The 21,846-nt window shown below is 42.4% G+C and overlaps 1 protein-coding gene across 6 annotated transcripts in view; it reads left to right on the top strand.

The window, feature by feature from the left end:
- The window catches only part of ARHGEF28 (Rho guanine nucleotide exchange factor 28), a 954,264-nt gene that overhangs the window by 691,862 nt on the left and 240,556 nt on the right, over positions 1-21,846 (top strand). For all 6 annotated transcript variants that reach the window (XM_086960785.1, XM_086960787.1, XM_086960786.1 and 3 more), the window contains 2 exons: positions 14,695-14,825; positions 17,802-18,097. In XM_086960785.1, the coding sequence (XP_086816911.1) occupies positions 14,695-14,825; positions 17,802-18,097 (427 nt within the window). The remainder of the gene's footprint in view (positions 1-14,694; positions 14,826-17,801; positions 18,098-21,846) is intronic.

Raw genomic sequence — 21,846 nt, 5'->3', positions numbered from 1 at the left:
TATTTGCACATTGTCTCGGTTACATGTTTTTTATAAAAATGTATATCATATTTTTATAAACTAAAACGTATTTATTTTTTTAATTATAAAATAAATTGTATTATCATTGTGATTCTAAATCATGCATTTATGCTGCTATAATACTCACGTAACAATTTCCGAAAATGTCAACCCTGTATTTCCTACCAAAGGTACATAAAGATGCCACTAAACCTCCAGGGAGACCCATTGTGTCAGCCAATGGGTCCTTATTGGAACCATGGTCAAACTTCATTGATTACTTTTTGAGTCCGCATGTCAAAATGCTACGATCATACATTCAGGATACAACTGATTTTCTCAGTGTTTTGGAACAACTGGCTTGGCAACCTCATTACATCATGATCACTATGGATGTGGTTGCCCTGTATACCAATATAGACAATGACTTGGGGCTACAGGCATGTGACCACTTTCTCCAAGAACGCAACATTCACTATCAGAAGCACAATGAAATGCTTCTAACAATGATAAAATGTGTGTTAACCAACAACATCTTCATGTTTGGGGACAAACTATACAGACAAAAAAACGGAGCCGCGATGGGTTTCTCCTTCAGCCCTAACTATGCCTGCACTGCTATGGGGTGGTGGGAGGAGAAAACAGCCTGGCAGGAGAAATATGGAACTTACACCAAGCATATCATCACCTGGAAACGTTTCATCGATGACTTGTTCATTGTATGGGACGGAGGAGAGGAAAAATTCATGGAATACTTCACCATCCTCAATAACAGTACCTCCTGCATAAAATTTACACACACCATAAATCATCACAGAGCTGTTTTCTTGGATACAGAGGTGTACATAAACCACAATCAAATACACACCACACTCCACCGCAAACAGACAGCAACAAATGCCACATTGGAAGCGACCAGCTTCCACCAGCAGTCCTTAATCTCAAGTATTCCGTACGGTGAATTCCTCAGATTGAGGAGAATCTGCAGTGAAAATACGGAATGGCAGGATCAGAGTGCCAAATGCATAAACCGCTTCCAAAAGAGAAAATACAATAGAAAAATTGTACAAAGATGCTGGGAAAAGGCAAACACAACTACGAGAACGGAGTGTCTAAAAAAGAAACCAAAACAGATAAATGTGGAGGAAGAACCCATCAGACTTATACTAGATTACAGTATAGAGGCAAAGGAAGTAAACCGCATTCTGAGAAAGAACTGGAAAATTCTCCAATTGGACCAAACAATTGGTCACAGAATGGGCAACCACCCAGTCATAACCTACAGGAGGGTGAAAAATCTGCAGGACCAGCTGGTCCACAGCCATTTCCAAATAACCAAGAAAAAGACTAACTGGCTACAAACACGGGGCTTCATCAAGTGCTATAACTGCAAGGTATGCGAAATTGCGAAACCCACCACAGAACTCACAATGCCAAACAAGAAAGTTTGGAAAATTCAAGAATGCATAACCTGCAATAGCAAGTATACTATTTACATGATCGAGTGCCCCTGCAACAAAAGGTACATTGGTAGCACCATTTGCGAATTGAAGAAAAGAATTCTGGAGCATGTGCGGGCAACAATCCACAGAGACAGGAGTAATGCTGTTGCCAAGCACATGGAGGCACAACACAATGGGGACTGGAAGCAATTACGCTTCTGGGGTCTGGAAACGATGGCTCTCTCGGATAGAGGAGGCCACATGGAAAAACTTTTGAGACGCAAGGAATCCAGACACATCCTATCATTTCGAACCATGACCCCATTTGGCCTCAACCAGTCAGAAGAACTTTATATTCACTTGTAATGGACTCTAACAACATGCAATAACCATCATGCTATAATTGTTTTGCTTCCTCCCGCTCTTTCCAGATTTTATAATTCTCATCCTTATGAATTTAATTTAATTTTATTTTTACCCTTGCACTTCACTTTCCCTCATTCTTTGGCATAAAGGCTCACCGAACATATAGCCCACCGGAGGGCAGTACCCTCATTTGTCCCCATGGAATGGCAATGGACTATAATTGCCCATGCAACTGTGATACCTCGCATGTACCCAGTAATTGAATAGACACACTACAAATCCCATAATGCAGTTAATTGTGGTAGATCGAAATGCCCACTGGAGGGCAGGACTCTCGAGTTTTAAGATTATACATTTTAGTTTGAATTCTCAACTGACATGATACACTGTGATAAATGTTATTCCAATGATTGAGAACCTTTGAAATGCAATTGGTGAATTTATATTTTGCATATATGCTGAAAACTACAAATCCCACAATGCTTGTAAATACACCCCCAGTGGGCGGTACCTGCAATGTTTTGGGGAAGGTTTTAAAACAGTGTGAGCCTCGCACACAAACTGACCGTGAGCAAGACAGCGGACGCTGTCGAAACGCGTTGGTGTTTGTTTTTTTTGACCCCATGGATAAATAAATCACCATGAAACCTTTAATGCAGTGAAGTGCTGGAATTGATTTGAAAAGCGACTCCATATTCTTGCCCTTGAGGGGAGAGAAATTGTGCTGATATATATATATATATATATATATATATATATATATATATATATATATATATATATATATAGAGAGAGAGAGAGAGAGCAAGAGTGAGAGAGATATTCTCTGAAAAAAACAAAGGATACAGGGCTGTTACAGTTTTGAAGTCGAATTAAAATAACCTTAGAAATTCACTAAAAAACAAAGTTTAGAGGGATTTTAGGATCAGATTTTACATGCACAAAACCATAAAAATTCAGCAGTTATAGTTTTGGCCCCCGGACCCTGTTGTTTGTTGGTTATATTGTCCCATTTCTGGTAACTTTGTTGTTTCCTCATTTTCTTCAGTTCGTGTGTCATGGCAGTACTGAACTCTTCAATATTATCATGTGGGACGTTTGGGTTGAACCTTGACTTAAACTTGAGTGACTATTTCCATTCAAAACAAGCGAATAATCACCAGCCTATTTAGGAAGGAAACATCGGGTAACACATTTCTCCACGCCAATAGTAACCACCCGGCACCCCAAATTAACAGTATTCCCTATGGCGAGTACATTAGAGCTCGTCGTAATTGCAACACAATTGAGGGGTTCACAAAAGAGCAGACCATCATGGAGACCAGGTTCAGGCAACGTGGTTACAGTGCAAAGGTACTGGCACAAGCCAAGAAAAGGCTTAGCAGCAGTACACAAGATGAGCTCCTATTTAGGAACAAAAGCAAGAAAGAGGGGACAAGTGCCCCCAGGGCCCAGAATGATCACGATTTACGGTAAAAGATAATTTCAGATTAAAAACTGATGAAACGACATTGGAGTCTGCTGGAGACAGATCCAATAATCGGCAAAGACGTGGGCAAAACACTGCACATCACATACAGAAAACCAAGGTCACTAAAGGACCGGCTGGTCCATAGTTACCAACAGGATAACACCGCAGGCTATTGGTTAAATCTATCAAAAGGCTTTATCAAGTGCAATTTGTGTAAGGTATGTAATAACTAAGTAAATCAAGAGAGAGGTGGCCCAGCTAGTTCCAGGGAACAGGGCTCTTAAGATAAATAAGCAGAGAAAATTCCCTGGAGGTAAATCCCACACACCATTTACTCTAAACACCTTCACACCATTAGCTATATATTATCTCAGATGAAAGAAAAAGGTTTTGAATCTCCCTTATCATTGGCATCAAGTTTGTATTAGCAATTAAAAATCTTACAACTGAAATCATTGGCATCCAAGAAATTCAATTACGATCCCACAACTGAAATGAAGTGTTTACATAAGTTTATTAAAAGGAGTTTTACTCTCCAATATATCTTAAAAAGTATCAAAACAAATACAGTAAATGTGAATAAGACAATGAATAAAAAAATCACAATTTATACAATGCAAAATCCTTTGTAACAAACTAGAGTGCAGAAAAACACATTAGGAGGGTGAGGAGGGGGGGGGGGGGGGGGACGAGCACTTTGCCAGGGCCGGTTTTGGTACCCAGTCCGGCCCTGGTTTTCAATATGTGATGACCATGCTGTGCCTGGTGGGTTAGGTGAGAATTTGTGAAAGATAAACGTGCAGATTATAATCACTCTATGGACTAAACCTATAAGCAGCAACAAGTTCCCAGCCTAGCCATAGGAGCAGCAAGATGCTGTGCTGATGTACACTAAACAATGCACATGGCAACGTGCAGCAGACACCGATGCTGTCAAATTATTAGAAGGATGTCAGAAGGGCAAGCATCGAAATTGGCAACAAGAAGCAATAGTACAGCAACTTTTGTACTTGTTTTATTGGAGGATATACTGCCTACTGCGTAATAAATACACCCCATGAACGCGGAATGAAGAGGATCAGCAATCAGGGCTTTCAACCTGAGCAGAAACTACAATAACTTCACAAAGCCCAGATTCCGCTTTCTCCTGCTATGTCAAAGGAAGCCAACATTTTGAGCTGAGGTTTACGCCTCAAACACCCCTCTCAAGCGCTCAACGGCTGGTTTTCTACTGGTATATTGAGAATTAAATTTCAACCTGACAATGCAGACAAAATATTAACTACCACAGTTTCATGAAGGAATGTATAAATAGGTAAGTATAGATTTACTGTCCTTAATTCCAGTTATATATTCTGGGCCATATATAAATATCTACAAAGTAAGAAAATGTGGTGTTAAGAATAGTAAATCCGTAGTTCTCGAAGCATACTTACCCTCACAATAAAGTAGTCGATATTTTGTCCACAATGGTTTGAGCAGTCTTTAACCCTTTTGCAGCGGAGGTAATTCCCCCACTGTGCTGGGGGGCGGGCGGCGCGCACAGCGCCCCCGTGCTCATGACAAGCTCAGCTCGTCATGAGGCACAGTGCTCGTGTGCTCATGACGAGCTGAGCTCGTCATGACCACACCCGTTTCCGTGGAACGCTGAGCACAGCAGGGGAATTATCCCAGCGTGTGAGCGTTCCACGGCTCATGACGAGCTCAGCTCGTCATGAGCACCGGAGCAGTGTGCCTCATGACGAGCTGCGCTCGTCATGAGCATGGATGGAAGTAATATTGTCCTCAATAGTTTGACATACAGCTGTGTGGTCAGTACAGCAAAGGTGGAAGGAGAGACAAAAAGAAAGAAGAGAGAACGCCATGTACATTTTAGAAGTGTTCCCCACAGACCAGCACAGTCTCTTGCCTAACTGCATGTATTTTATTTATTGTTGGTGCATCAACATGTATGAAACAGTTCAGATGAGTGGAACGCCCAAGTTTGCAAATGCCATCATCTCTTATTCTGGCTTCTTGTACTTATCTTCTGCGGCTGGGTATGCTTAACTTTGCAAAGTCAGGAAGGGAGATCAATAGATTCCTTGCTTTCCAGATCAAGCACAACTACGGGGCTCATTCAGGGTTTGGCAGGGGGTATCTTTGGGTTTCTGATGGTGGAGCTGGCTGATGAACATTATGTTTTGTTCTGCAGAAAAGAATCACCACTTGGGATATTGTTTCTGCAGAAAAACTGATGATACGGAAGCCCAGCCAGCATTGCCTTTTTTGTAGAAGTGATTTCATCCAAATGCCCAGGCAGAATGCCAAGGGACTTCAAATACTATAGCTTTGCTGCTGTGGTTCTGGTAGAAGTAAAGTCTCCACTAGTGGAATTGAGGCCCAGTTTAAAGTGCCCCCTTAAATTGAACCCATATACACCAGGAGCGCGCTGTAGAGAACTTTGAGGACGAGATGATGCTTGCTCCTCAAATATTATGGGCATCTTTTTGTCTACTAATGTTGTTGTGTAAACTAGGTATATTATGATTAATATCTCTGAGAAGGATAGCATTACTGCTATCCATGGTGTAACTGGATACAAATGTCTGCAAATACATTTTCAGTCATACTGAGAGGAAGCTCCCCTCTGATGATAAAGACGTTTGTTACACGGTTTCAATCTGTTGCCTCCCTTCTGTGGAATAGACTCTTTTCATCATCCTTAAAAAAGGTCCCATTTAGAGATGGGCTCACTGTCACATATGATCCGTTAGTAAGCTCCATAGACAGAGTCAAGAAGGAAAATGATGTCAGTGCGCAGGGGTGGTGCATATATGTGGTTCCGGCATCACTTCGGGGGTGGAGTTAAGGCGATATGAAGCTACACAATGTCACTTACCTGCATGAGGGAGCAATGCTTACAAAAGTATCTGGATCAAATCTGTCATCCATGGGTATTCACAAAGTGAGGAATCTGCAGTTAGATAGAGTATCTACTAAAAATAGCATTACCAAACGTATTTAACATGTTCTTCACTGTGAGCCACAACATTCAGTCCAATCACAAGGGGCATATGCACACTCAAAGTAATTCCCTTTAGTGCCATGCACTACTATAGCAATTGTGCTTTTTAAGACCAAAACATATATATTTTTGAGCTAATGTTTTTTTTAGACTGATAAAGTCCTAGCAGCTTTCCTAATGATAAAGTTCTGTAAAAACCATGCCAAAATAAAACAAGCATTGACAAAACCAAAAAATTAGTAGTAAAACACCAGACCTGGTTGCTTTGCCAGTGCTGGTTTTATAGTACATCTGCAATTAATGGGAATGTTTACCTCTGCATGGTAAAAGCAGTGAAACTGTTGCCACCTGCATTTGTTTTGAGGTTCTGTGTTTATATTGAACTCTAGGTTGAAAGGAGAGAGGGACTTGGAAACGGATTCAGGCAGGTCTGTGCAGTGCATTCACATTAGCGCCAAACTCTGGTAGGGCTCAAATAGCTGGCAGCTCAACAGATTCAGCAGCTGGTCTTGGCACTCTGCCACCAGGCCTGTCTCAGCAAACACCGCAGTGAGTTGTTCTGCTGCGTCTGATGGGGTGTACTGCTAAAAACAGAAATATAAAAACAATTCTGTATATTAAAAGACTCTACAACAGTGTGGAACACATTATGGTCCATAGGTTTTAACAATTGACATGTAATGCAAGCAGCTTAATCTTTGCTTTTTTTTCTCATATCATTCACGTTTGTCTTTATTTTACCCGATGCCCTGCTATTCTAGAGTTGTTTGTTTAGCCTGTAGTACATTGAGTACCATAAGCATTCAATTATTATAGCTGTGATTTCGTCTCATTGATAATACAATATTTTGTGATCTGACAACATAAGTCAAATCACAAATATGTAATGAATATTAATTTTTGCAGGAGCTGAAGTTGCCACAATAATTGGTTGTACTTAATTAGAACTCTGAGTGTCTGATATATTATTATTTGAATCCTGGGTAATAGTAGTGGTAACATTCCATCCTCATGACAAAACCTTACGGAGGCGCACTATAACCACTAAGCCCGGGCTGTAAATTCCATTCTGCTCACGTAATTTGCGCAATTTGGGTAATATTGCGTTCCGCAGAAAACTTGAAATTGCCCAAAATTCCGCAATCCACGGCTTTGCAGAATTCTTTGCTTGTTCGCGCTTTCAAAATGCGTGTTTGCGAGATATTTCTACCCGAGCACGCAAACAGCATTCGCGACCAGGAAAAAAGCATTGCGAACGGGCAGAACAAGCAATTCCGAGAGTTTGCGGAACTTTTGCGTGCATGCAGAGATTTTTTACCGTTTCACGGAGCTTTGCGTAGCGCAACTACGCAAATTCAGCCTAATAATCACTGGGACGTCAGCATCCACTGGGCATTGCCTATGGCTGTATTCTGTACAGGTCTAGGATCAGCTACACTATTTATTTACATTTCCTATCGCTCACATCACACTTGTCTTTAATTGCAATTCTCAATCAATCAATCAACCAATCAGGGAATTTTAAGTGAGCCACTCACCCGTGAGGGTCTCAAGGCGCTGGGGGGTAGGGGCGAGGGGGGGGGGGGGGTTGAGTGCAGATCTCATTAGCCGAAGAGCCAGGTCTTGAGGGTTTTCCTGAAGGTGTTCTGGGAGGGGGCGCGCATAATGTCTGCCCGTAGCTCAGTCCAGGTCTTGGCTGCAATGTAAGAATTCTAAGAAGAGCGTTACAGTCAAGTAAACTCTATATAATCTACAGATGTGGGAGTTCCTCAAATTAATTGTGAGGATTTTGATTCTGTTTTCCTTCTATTTTCGTTTGTTGATTGCCTGTTGTTTTTAGAGCATGTTTCCTCACCGTTGCCACGTGCCAGCTCAAACCCTTTCTCAAAGGTGGGCATTTTGTATTCTCTGTTACATCTTATACCAGTTCTTGTACCTCATGTTCATGGCCACATTGGTGCACCTCCGTGAGTCTAGGCAAGGAGGCCTGCTAGGCCGGTGTGCGGGTGAAGCAGAGCTAGGACCAGCAGGGAGGAAGGAGAGTTCACAGTAATGGGGGAATCACAGACAGGGGGTTCTAGACTCTCCCTCCCTTCCCCTCTCCTGCATGTATTCAGTTAAAATGTAATTCCTAGCTATTTCCAAAAGTCGAGTTCAAAGCTCAGAAACCCCTAAAAGGACTCTTCCTAAAAAACATCAGTGTTGGGCATCGGATATGGACCAGTGTGCCGTGGGAGTTACTGACATGGCCTTATTCATGGCACCTGTAAAAGGCATCTTCTGTCTTCTAAAAATGTTCTTCATAGGATGGTGCTTCTCCACTCTGGGGCTTTTTAGACACTCTCATTGCAATGTGCTCTATTGACTTTGGTGTTGGTTTACCAAATACAGCGTCCAGCTGGCAGCGGCCATCAGGGTAACCATGGCATGGTGAAAATGGTTCTTCCAACAGTTTCATGATGAGGGTAGATCATGCAAGAAGCGTGGTATCCCACTTCTGTGTGAACCAAATGTAGAACCAGAAGCAACGGTCAGATTACCATGCAAGCTTGTAAATATACCACGACAACCTACGCAGAAGCTCATGGTATCCACCAGGCACTGGAGGAGGCGAAAAGAGATGGGCGCCTTGCCGTATGTTATGCCGCCTTTTCCGCATATTAATCTGGGTCACCTTCAAGATGCGCAGGAAACTGCATCTGAACAATGGTCCAGCAAGAGACACCGAAATGCACAAGTCCCAGGACTGCAGCTATTCACAGTGGACATCAGTCAAGGGCCTTTTCATGAGGCAGAGCCAGCACTTTTCAACGGGGTTTCTATGATTTTATGGTCTGTGCAGTCACTTCATGGCAGAGAGCACGTACTGTCTGACTAAGTGCTGATACGTATATTTGTAATGGGACATTTGCGATTCCTAACTGATTTACGTTGTAATTTTGGTTGTTAGACCCTAAAATGAAGCAATGCAATCAATATTGTAACGTTGCTGCACCTAGTTCCTTCTGAGGTGTAAAAAAAAGTTTGATGGCAGCACAACTAATAGATCTTGATTCACAGAATCATAATGTGCACATTTCTGGCGCTAACTAATGCAGAAAATCTGGCAATTGTTTGGATTTCCACAATGAAAAGTATGGCACATGGCAGGGGATGAATGACGTTACGACGCAGTCTTTACACCGCACTACCATTACAACGCAGGTTTTCCAACGCAAGTCGTTACCACGACTTGCGCTGTAGGGTGCTGGATTTACGAATAGTATAATTTACTATTCCAACTCCAGCCTACGTACAGTAGGGAAGGTGCTGGAATAGTAAATCTACTATTACATAGCCTAGAGCGCCCTCCAGCGCAAGTCGTGGAAACGACTTGTGTTGTAAATGCAGCGTTGTAATGGTAGTGCGGTGTAAAGACCGCGTCGTAATGGATGTTCCCCGGCAGGGAACAACTTGATGTGGCTTTGGAATGTGGGTAACATCCTGAAAGTTTGAACTTGCCGTGGTTTCATGAATATTAACAAGGACTTTTCCAATGTTCGCGCCACTAGCCTTCTTCGAGGAAGCAACATTGATTAATGAACATTGGGAAATGCCCATACTCCCCCATTTACTGCAGGCATTTGCAAAAGAGATTTCTTTATGTGGAAAAATTGAAAAATTAGAAAAAGAGTGTAATGTGCGATTGCATCCTTGGGGTAGTCCTACATTTGAAAGGCGTGCACTAGTGGAGCCATGAAAGTCGTAGCTTATCATAACGCGTATTTGCAAAGCAAACGTTCAGCCCTTGGGGCAACTAGGTGCTGCATAACAGATGTTTATTGTTACTCACTGGTACTCATGTTATCAACCTCTGAAAGATGAAAATTGAGCGCATCCACTTGGTTTTGAATTTGGGATCAAAAGGTCACACACACATGCACGTGAGGTTATTTAATTTGCAGGTATGTGTGTGTAAGAGTTTCTTGTTGTGAGTGAATGTGGCTCACTTTTCTGTCCATGCATTGCACTTTAGTGCTGTATTACCACATTCCTGCTCCAGTCTCGTTTCCCTGATCCTTCGAGTTTAAAAGAATAAAAATGTTTGCTCTTTTGCCATTTTTGTAACTGTTCACATCTCCTAGTCATGCTTATTTGGTGGTGATGCGCAATATTTGAGGCAGTATTCCTGCCTCAGCTTGTCTTCTTTCAGAATCATTAGGGGGCAGCCAATACAATGGGGTGGTCGGGCCCTGCCATCCTCCCTCCTCCGCACTGGCCAGAGTCCTTTGGGACTGAGAAGAGGGCCAGATTGCTGGATCTCAGAACCCAATTGAAAATGTAGCTTCAAGGTACATCTGACTTTATTAGGTTATGCTTGTACATTATTTACAAATAAATTAAGCGGAGTGAAGAGGTGCTGTAGAGCATGGGATAACCCTCCTCTGACACAGAACTTTGCACAAACTAAAGAGCCCAACTCGATTGGATCAATATAAGAGCCCTCATGTCGAGCTAAAGAGAAAAAATCATTTTGCTTTAAAGAGCCATCAACCGCCCGGGGTATCTCTTGATGGCAAGCTTCATCAAAGAGTTCCTTCCCGTTTCGTTGTGGAGCCAGGCATGATACAACCTATGAGATACACTGGAACACTTTGTTGGAAAAGGAATAGAGGGCCTGATGTACGACCATTGATGTTTGCAAGTCGCAAACATCAATGTACAACAGTGTCAGAGACACTGTTAGTGATTCCTAACGGGGTCACAAATTGCATGCCTCATGCATACTAATGAGGCACTCGCAATTTGCAACGCCATTAAGAATGGCTGACCCTTCCAGGTATTGTGGCCTGCTGGGCTCAGCAGACCACCATGTCCGTGACTGCTTTTAAATAAAGCAGTCACAGAAAACGGGATGCATTTTAAAAAAGAAAAATGAAACGTTTTCGTTTCATTTTTTAAGGGCAGGCACTGGTCCCTCGGACCACTGGACCACTGCCTGCCCCTGAAAAATATTTTCCCCTTCATTCACAAAGGGGACCCCTTCTAGTTTGTGAGTGCTTTACCATACTTTACCATACTTCTGAGAAGGGTGGTAAACTGCAACTGTTTTGCAACCTCAATTGCGGCCGCAAAACCGTCCTACATAAGGCCCAGGCTTGTTATTAGGAAGGGACGCCCTTCAAACACCTCTTCCTAATAGCAAGTTGCTAATCCTATTTAGAAAGTCGCAAATTAATTGAGACATGCTAAATAGGGTTAGTACATGGCCTATTTGTTTTTTGCATGCACAAACGGGTCGCTAACCCGTTTGCACATGCCAAAAAAGGGTCATACATCTGGCCCAGAGTGTTAAGTGGGGGTAGGGTTACTCTTTAAAAATACCTGCCTGATACCTCTAACATTTTAATCTGGCACCAGAAAAGTTAGGAAGTCACAGGGTCCTAGATACCCCTACTTCTGATTAGGGTAATTGATGAATGGCTTCTGCTGAGGGCCAGCCACTCAAATTACACTAACCCACAAAAATGCTTTGGTGTATTAACATTTGGTATTTATCATGTTTTCCACTGTGCACCTTATGGTGGTCAATAATATTCTGTAGATACATGCTTTTAAACTGGCCTAAGCTGAAAAACATGACTTCATTTACTAAGCTGATATAAGTGTCAAGGGTCAGCTCTGCATCTTACATGAATCCCAAGTTCATTAATTTTTTCAGCACAAGAAATAGAAAAAAACAATCAAATTATAATGGAAAGGGATTTTTCCACTGATCATAAACGCTATCAGTTGTCTAGTCTAGTACAAGACCTGCATTTTAAAGCCGTTTTGTTTTAGGCCACTAGTTCCAAAAAAAAGGGCCAACTCTTTCAACCCTTCTACCACTGAAAAGAAGTACTTCTATGTATCATGGAACCTACAGATACATCTTTTTTTTATTTGCATAGAGATTAAGCTGAAGGATTTGCACTCTGATCAAATTGAAGAAAAGTTTGCTAAAGAATGTTTTGAACTTATCAAAAAGTATTCAATGAATAATCACCAAAACAAGCAGAGGAACAAGGTTGGGCCAAGCTCTTCATACCAGGTTCGGTCTAGATGTGTCGGGCAGTTTTTAGGTTGAGCCGGGGCAGCGCATGCGCTGCTCTGTGAGGCATGCTGTAATCTAGTGGCTTGAAGCACCTTCCATCTTTTTCATTCGTTCTTGTTCATGCCCTTCATAAATGCATGCTTTTGATTGGTCAGAATGCTTTTTTTAGTCACACATTTTTGTGTTTCAAACCCTCGCAGGAGACTGCCCCTGTTACATGTGGTCTTACGCTTTTTTTTATAGGTTCCTTTCTGCGCTCTATTTTATTCTTGTTTGCTCCGCTTGTGTATCAGCACAGCGACCGCTTCACGGACACTGTGCTTCATGTTTCGGTAGACATTTGCATCGCAGGTTTAATTATTATTTTACTTTGGTGGCCGTACGCTTTTAAATGACATATCCATTTTCATTTTCACCATTGCGTCTTCTTTCCTGCTCGCCCTGTGCTGCCTCTTCCTTCACCCCGCCCCCACCACCACTCTGAGATCTCTGCTTGTATTTTAAGTGATTTGCCCAAAGCCACAGGATATTGAGCCGACACCAAGAGTTGAACTCCTGAGTCGGCAGGTCTGATCACACGCCCATCCCAGATTGTTTGATGCCGTTTCATTGCTGTTTTTTAAATGTTGCCAGATGGAGTAATGTATTAAGCTCAAATCATGTTTTGGTAGGCATTTGCATCGCAGGTTTAATTATTGTTTTACTTCGGTGGCCGTGCGCCTTTTAAATGACATACCCATTTTCATTTTCACCATTGTATCTTGTTTCCTGCTCGCCCTGTGCCGCCTCTCCCTTCACCCGACCCCCGCCACCGCTCTGAGATCTCTGCTTGTATTTTAAGTGATTTGCCCAAAGCCACAGGATGTTGAGCCGACACCAAGAGTTAAACTCCTGAGTCTGCAGCTCTGATCACACGCCCATCACAGCATGTTTGATGCCGTTTCATTTCTGTTTTTTAAATGTTGCCAGATGGAGTAATTTATAAGCTGTAATGCTGTTCATTTTACATTGTGTGTTATCTCTCCCCACCTCCTCACTGCTTTCATTTTCACCATAGTATCTTGTTTCCTGCTCGCCCTGTGCCGTCCCTTCATACCCCATCACCCCTCACCCACCACCCCTCCGAGATTGCTGATTGTATTTGAAATGATTTGCCCAAAATCACAGGACACCGCTTTCATGTTCACCATCACGTCTTATTTCCTGCTTGTGGCTGCCTGCTCGCCCTGTGCCATCTCTCCCTACTCCTTTACCCCACCATCCATCTAAGAGCTCTGCTTGTATTTTTAGTGATTTGCCCGAAATCACCAAAGTCACAGGATATTGAGCCGATGCCAAGACTTGAACTCCTGTGTTGGCAACTCTGACCTAACGCCCTTCACAACATATTTGGGGCTGTTTAATTGCTGTTTTTTCAATGTTGCCAGATCGAGTTTATTTATGAGCTCAAATGCTGTTCCAGTCACATTACCTACCGTCTCTCCACACCCACTCACTGCTTTCATTTTCACCTTTGCATCTTGTTTCCTGCTCACCCTATGCCGTCTCTCCCAACCCCTTCACCCCACACCCACCACCCACGCGAGATCGCTGCTTGTATTTTAAGTGATTTGTCCAAAATCTTAGGACAACGCTCATCAGTGACTCTGCAGTGCACCCTGAAAGTATTATTTAAAGAACAGCATCCACCAGGCCAGGAGAGATATTGGCCCTCCTGCCCACCTACTTGATTTAGACATCCCAGTCCTTCTGTCTAGAACTTCTAAAACCCAATGGAGACACCACTCTCGAGGCAACACTGAAGCCAGGGATCTTTGGCAAGCAGGTGCCATTTTTTCCCACTTGCTCTGCAAAGTTTCCTGTTATTTAATAAACTTAAAAGACTGGAGTTTTCTTCTGAAGCTGTAGGGGCCATCAGTGGTTTTCCCAGTCTGGGACTGCATGGCAGCCGTGGACAGGCAAATCTAGTGAGGTGTGCCCTAAAAGGGTGGGCCCACCATCTCTGTGATCGCCTTAGTTACTGTACAATTAGTCTTACTGTTAAGACTCAATATTGGCTCTAAGATTTAGAATCATTTTTGATTGCGAAATAGTCCCCTTTTTAATCAAGTCTTTTGTTTCCTTGAGGAAATACAATCTCTTTTTAAGACTTCTATCTGCCTGTTTTCTTACGCTACACCAACAATAAAATAGCTAGCTACTTAGCGCAACATGGGGAAATTAATTTTTTTGAGGTGGCTAATGTTTTAGACACTGCTTTTCGCCTGTTATGTGCTTCATATTTTTTATAAATCACGGAAACAATAACCACCTTTAAATACGCATTTTGTTTCAGAGAAGAAGCACTCTTCCTTAGATGTCCGCAAGAAGTACAAGCCAACCCCCACCTTACTTGCAGCGTCAAGCTTATGTGCCATGATGAACGGACATGATGAAGTTTATGCAAACTACATGGTTGTGAATCAGGTAATCCTTCATAGCTTTAAAATCATTTCAAATTTTCCATTCCTGCTGAGGAAAATCATATTACTTGCTGGGGCGCCCTAATAATTCCATTTGATATGATATTTGTCTTCCTGCCCATTACAGATGTGTTTGTCAATGTAAATTGAATTATGCATGCACTCTGGAAAATGTAAATACAGTGATTAGATTTGTCAAGATCTTCAAACTCTGCATGCTGGAACTGCATTTAAATTTTCCGCACCACTCTTCCTTGTCTCCGTAAAACTCTTTCTAAAAGTGCATTAAAATAAATATTACCAAATGAGGAAACATGTCCAAAGGCTTATTTGTATTTAGGTGAGATGGGATCGAGCATATGCGAGGCATCTGTACCGCACTTCTTGTTAACGCAGATGAACTGCCTACTGTGTCCCCTACTGCACTCTCTGTGGGGATCTGCACAGCTTTTGAATGTACTTGCATTTAGGAAGTGTTGACACCAAAGGATGAAATACTGCTGTCTTCACTGGGTTGTAGCATTTCTAAAAGAAAGAGCACTGCAAATTTGAGCAGAAGAAAACAGGACTTTCCTAATTTCACTAAAGAGATTTAAAAGTTAATACTAATGATGAAAGCACAAGAGAAAGAGAAATTACCTGGTTTAATATGCAACGTATATCTTGTACTGAAAAGAAAAGAATATCTTAACATGTGGGATCCCCTGTTGCTTCAAACAGGAAACAGCCTATTCTATTGAAATAATTAAGGTACTACATAGCTTCTTTAGTTACAAACCCAAGCTCGAAATTCGACACTGGTAGACCTGGCATGGTATTCCCTCCAAACGTATTGCCTTCACTACTCCTATTTTGATGAATTCGTTTTTTTTATTGTCTTTAGGACTCTGTATACTTTATCACTGCTAAATAGTAATAAAGTTATTGCGCTCCCTTCCTAAAACATGGCAAAATTGACCTATCCCTGATTGCACATTTAATTTACTTATAAGTCCCTAGTATAGGGCCTGATAATTAATGGGCATCCACAAAAGCAGCACTTTAAAACATGTATCAGGCCTGCCATTGCAGCCTGCAGTCCTTTTTTAAACTGCCATTTCGACCTGGCAAAATAAACTTTTTGACAGGTCTACTAATTCTTCCTTTTTAATGTGTGTATGTCATTGTAAGGGAGCCCTAAAGCTCCCTAGGATATGGTCATTTTATTTAAAAAGTGGGATAGGTGTACTTAAGTTTTACATGTCCTTGCAATTAAAAAGTTCAAAGCTGTTTTTTACTGTGGGAAAGCCTATATCTCCCATTGACTAACACTTGGTTACCTTATTGCACTTAATAAACACTAACTTTGGATTAGGAGCAGATAGAGATACACTGTTTATACTCAAATGACAAATAAGTGCACACATAATTCACATAGGAAACGTTTTCTTAGTGCAAAGCCAATCTCCTTGCTTCAGCAAATTAAGACTTAACTCCTTCATTCATTTAACCATACAGGAGACCAACACTTAAACCTCTGGACTCTTTCACTCTTCTGAACATGAAACTGAGTGCGGTTCTAGTGATACTCTTCTGAATAATAAGGGTTAAGTGAGTTTAAACCCTGGCAATTGGGGTTGGGTAGACATATACTTGTGACCTTTGTAGGTACTCCATTTTTATGTCAGTACCTGGTAACAGTGGCAAGCTCATGTTTAGGAACAGTCAGAGCTCAGAGTCTTTGTTTTACATTAGTTCTCTCCGTCTATTTACTTGTTTGCACTTGTATCCAATCCTAATTTATGTTTTGTTTTCCCTCTTTGGTTCTGTCAGTCCTTCACCTTCTTAGTTCCCTAGTTCTTTTCTGCCTCTCTACCTTTTTTTGGTGTGTTTGACACTTGTAGTTCTGTATTACTGATGTGTTTGTGACAGTGTTGTGGGGCTTATGGCGGGATCTCTGGTTGGCTGAGGCTCAATACAGCCAAAACATTAAGCTTGTACCTTTTTATATCATTACCTCTTCTCTCTGGCTGGTTTGATGCTTACCTGTACACCTCTGTTTTCCCTCCTGAGAGATGAATCTATCATTGAGGTTCCACTGTGTCATCCCTTGACTGAGCGAGGTTCAGTCCGGAGATTCTCTCTCTCCCTTTTCCTTTCTCTCCTTTGATTTCTCTCAATGGCAGCAGGTCCATTGCTGTTCGGTGTAGGTTTCCTTGAAAGCTGACAGTACCATAGAGACCCATGATGATCCACTTGAGATTCTTCAGTGCCAGGTTCTATCTTTTGTACAGTTCTTCTGAAATAAAAAAGACAGATCAATGATCTTGTGCCATGGTTGTTATTACAACAAAGGCTACTCTGAGATATTTGGTTCACTCACACCTGATGCTGCTAGTCCAGTTTGCCCTTTGCAGACGATTGACAACCTGGCAGTGTGTAGTGAAGTCCTAGAGACTAATAATAGCAGTGGAGCAGCCAGGGAATGTCTTTGGAATAGCAATAGTGTGGTTTTAACATGCCAGGAGAAAGTTTGGGGATGACCTCCACAGATCTCAAAGCTTCATGGGTCAATACAAATTGCTTTATTTAGCTAAACCACGCTTTTTGGGTACTTTGTTTTGACCTACCTAAACAAGGCCTTATTTCTATGGGTCAGATTCCATATTCTGAATCAAAGACCCAGGTTATGTAATTGGGCAGAATTCTTGGTTCAAATTAAGGTAATCTTTGACAAGAAAATAGCTAAGTAGGGAAAACCTACTTGTGGTGAGCACTGTTCCTACAGGAAAATGCGATTTTCCAACAAATTACAAGAAGGTATTAATGAAATTATACACTAAACACGTGTTGTGGAATGATAAGTTCTATTTTATAATTTTATGGCATAGGACTTTTATCCAGCATATACAAATATATACATTGCACCTATTTTACACTTGTGATGCATGTAAATCAACACTCTCCGGCCAACTAATATGGTTTGTGTGTTTCCCCGCAGCATGCAGACTTGGACATGAACTACATTAGCATAGACAAGGCCACATCAGATGCGTCTAGCACAGATCTCGTCGACTCGGCTTCTGAGAGCTGTACAATTCCTTCACCCCAGGAAAAGAACCACATTGAAAACAGGCACACAGAAGCCAACCAGACGCCGGCAGACGGCGGGGAGAGCGCGGACCGGGAATTCTGCACACCAGACCGGGGTGTATCCGGCAGCCCACATCCACCTTTTAGGCCACATACATACAAATTCCAACGAAGCCCTGCGTATTCCAGCATTAAGAAAAGAAGGTAGGAACGGATTTTCTAAGTTCATGTTTCTTCTACTGAATTGCATTTGATTAGTCTGCCTAAGCTGCTGTTCGTAAACAGTATTTTGGCCCAACTAGTAAAAGAGATATCATATTCAATTAAAATTGTGGTTGTGCATGTGTTTGTCGAAAGCTGTATGTTCATACGTGGCGTGCAGTAATCTTACCGTTGAAGTATCCCAACGAATACCATACTATTTTGATGCAACTTTAAAAAAAAATTTTTTTTAAGACCTCTATTGTACATTTCAGTATAACACAATGTAGGGCCTACAACCTCCTGGGCCGGCCGCAATAGCAACACAGTCTAAGTATCATTGTCAGGATAACACAGCCGTTTAGCCGATAACCCAGGGGCCCGGCGGCGAATGAGAACATGTTGTACCATAATGCAGACAATACAAATATACAATATGATTTAGGTCTATGATTTTTTGTTTTAACCCTGTAACAAAACTTTGCGTTAAATTAAAGACACGTGAATAATGTTCAGATCCCCACAAGCGACAAAACAATGTTCAAATATGCAGCGTAGTTAACATTGCCAGTGCAACCGCTGACCCGCCCCCCACATTCTGATGCCCAATAAGCAGTAGAACGGAGTTCATCACAGCAGGAGATTTACTCATTGACACATATAGACCTAAGGCCCAACTCTTAATCTGAAAGACACTCATGCGACATATGCGAGCGGCGGCTCGCATATGTCCCCTCTAAATTTGTTCCAGGCCCCCCAGATTTGCCCCCATTTTTCAGGGCAACCCCGATGGACAAATGCTGCCTTCTCGGCCACTATTGCTTCATCCATGTCCCTACACCAGTCTGGCAGTGTGGGCAATACGTTAGACCCCCACAGTCTAGCAATATTATGTTTTGCCACCAACATTCCCAGCATGGCCCAGTCCTGTTGACGATGGGTCAAGTCCTCTGCATCCCAGATGTTTAACAGGCAGCGACGTGGGTTGGGCATCAGGGAAATAGTCGTGGTTTGGGAAATGGTTCGCATTACCGCTGCCCAGTACATGGCCACCCGGCTACAGTCCCAAATAGTATGGAAGAATGTTCCTCTTTCTCCCCATCCGCGGGATGCAACTTTTCTTGCCGAATTTTATCCTGTGGAAAATTCAGCGAACCCCAGGTTCACGGGTCGTGTTACTTCAAGTTTTTGCACCAGTGAAAAAAGTGGACAAAGCTGTTGTCCGCCATTTTATTGGTTTGCAGAATAGCAATGAGGAAGCAGAATGTTGACTCACCAAATTGGTGCAGCGTGGAGATTATGTTATTTTGTGCACTGATGTGAGGTGTTTGCAATATTGAACGGAATGAAACCTCTTTGTAAGGGCCACTAGTCCCATGTTGTTCGCGTGTTTCCATACTGCTCCTAAACCACAGCTCCTACGGTCATGAGTATAAATGCAGGAATGATGCGAGGATCTCCAGAACTTTCGGAATACAATGTATGTTGTACATAGCCAGCTCCCTTCATATAGGACCATTACAGCTCTTATTTGACACAACCCGGAAGCTTTGCTCTAAGGCTCCTGCCTTATCCCGCGTTATGTAAACACAGTCCCTGCATCAGATCTGATTTTCAGTGTTAATGCCTTGGTAACAGACTATTTTCATTTTACTAGGAGTTTTTTCTATTAGTTTCCTAACGTTTGTGTGTGATTTGTTTATTTTTCTGCTGAGTTCTCCTTCTTTTGATATGTAGTGTAAACTCTGTTTCTAAATGTACTGTAATCCTGATCACATCAAGTGATGAGGTGGGTGTTACTGCCACGTACAAATGTATTCTTACTTGGGGGTAGACTGAACGGTGTTCATGGTTGCCGTTTCCTTTGTAACACTAAACCTCCCATATTGTTGGACTCTGCGCGTTTCCTTTGACTTAAATTCATGACTTTTCTTTTTGCAGTTCAAACAGTAATGTCACCTCCCAAACCAGTGTTCAGCTTTTTTGTTCAGATTACATAGATCCCTTCTTCAAATGCAGAAGAAGCACTCTGCAGACTTACAGTCCACGCCCTGACATACATTCATAAGAGGGACCTAAAAATGTAGAAAATCTACGAGTATCAAGGTCGGACTGGGACAGAAATTAGTCCCTGGTCCCAAAATAAAAGCTGCTCCCATTAGTGATTAGAAAGCCTAAAAAAAAGTGGTCCATGTTTGCAAATTGGGGCACTTTTGAACATGTAAAGACTCACTGTATATGTGTTTTGCAAAGTATGGAAAGGTTACAAGGATTTAAGAATGTTGCAGGCAATATTTGTTTTAATATCAGGGGAATCATGAAAAGAACCGGCCCAGCAGTCCATAAAACAGGCCCATAAATAGCACAAACCCAGGGGAAACACTCTGACCAGTCATACCAGCCCATCGGACAGCGCCTGATTGCCCTACAGGCCTGTCCAACATTGACTAGTATAGTGGAATTGCTGCACGACCCATTGGCATTTCCAGTGCTCTTTTTTAGGTCTCGCCTGCCGATGCGCTTGCGCATTCGAGCTGGCGAGAGATTAAGGGGCTTATCCAGACTTTAACCAGACTGGCGATTTGACTGGCGATTTGATGCAGTGCATGTGCGCTTTTAGCTCAATGCGCAAGCACAATGAGTTAAAATGCGCGTGCACAGCATCAAATCGTAAGCTTGGTGCCGCCAGCAGCTCTTCCCGCTCCGCCCCCTGCTGCATCAAAGGCTTTGCGCTCTGCCTCAGCCCAGCCATTCTCCTCCCCTAATTGCCCCCTGCTGCATCAAAGGCTTTTTCACGGCCGGCCGTGCTTTCAGTTTCACGGCCACTAGGCCGTGTCTCCTTTTTAAATTTTTTTATTTTAAGTGGCCAAGGCTTGTTTGTTGTTGTTGTAATACTGGCTTCTGTCTTTGCATCGGCGCGCAATGTAGAGATGTAGATGTCTTACATCTCAAATATGCTTTCCTGCATTTATAAACGTGGCATGTAAATCATTTTCTTACCTCCTGTACCATACTAGATCTCACTGTTTCTACTTCCTTGCATATTCCACCTACTGAACCTTTAATTCCCCTTTATCTCCCCGCTTCCACCTCAGCTCGTTCTATTTTATCCGGTTTCCTTAATTTGAGAGGCTCTTTATGTTTTACATCCTCTTATTAAACTCTCCAAGCCTTCAATGCTCTCTTTAGAAAGACCCTTCCTTCTCCCCTTTTGACCCTTAAACGTCCCAGTCTCCAGCTCTTTCCTGCATCTGTCTATTTAGCTCACATTACATTCAGTGTGAGCACCTAATAGGCTACAAAATATATCGATGTCCAGCTTCTGAATGGATCTGAGAGACATTTGTCTCTTTTACGAAGTGTAAACAACCGAGGCAGCTGTAGACATGGACAGAAGGAATTCTTTGTGAATGTACATGTACGAGACAAACAGAGGCACACTTAAATATATTATGCGACTTAAAGGTATGTAAATCGCTGCGAGCTGGTGGCTACAATCAGTCAGCCTCATTTTTGAGGCCTTAACCCAATCCGTGCTGCAGTCAGGGTCTCTGATCAGTAGCACCTGATGCTTCTTGGTTCTTAAAGGTGTTTTCTAGGCACAGTGCCCATCCCCCAGTCTGCAGCCTAAACTGACTTCGGAAGATTCTGGCGCACAGGCCTCTTGACATGCTAATGGCCCTTTTGTTATGCGCAGGTGTGTGTTTGCATTGGAGTCCCTGCCCATCCCGAAGTCAAGCCTTGAACTTCCT

The sequence above is a fragment of the Lissotriton vulgaris genome, chromosome 3_1 (assembly GCF_964263255.1).
Source record: "Lissotriton vulgaris chromosome 3_1, aLisVul1.2, whole genome shotgun sequence".
Lineage (NCBI taxonomy): Eukaryota > Metazoa > Chordata > Amphibia > Caudata > Salamandridae > Lissotriton > Lissotriton vulgaris.
The sequence above is the reverse complement of the archived record's forward strand: the minus strand, read 5'-3'. Positions and strand labels throughout refer to the sequence as shown.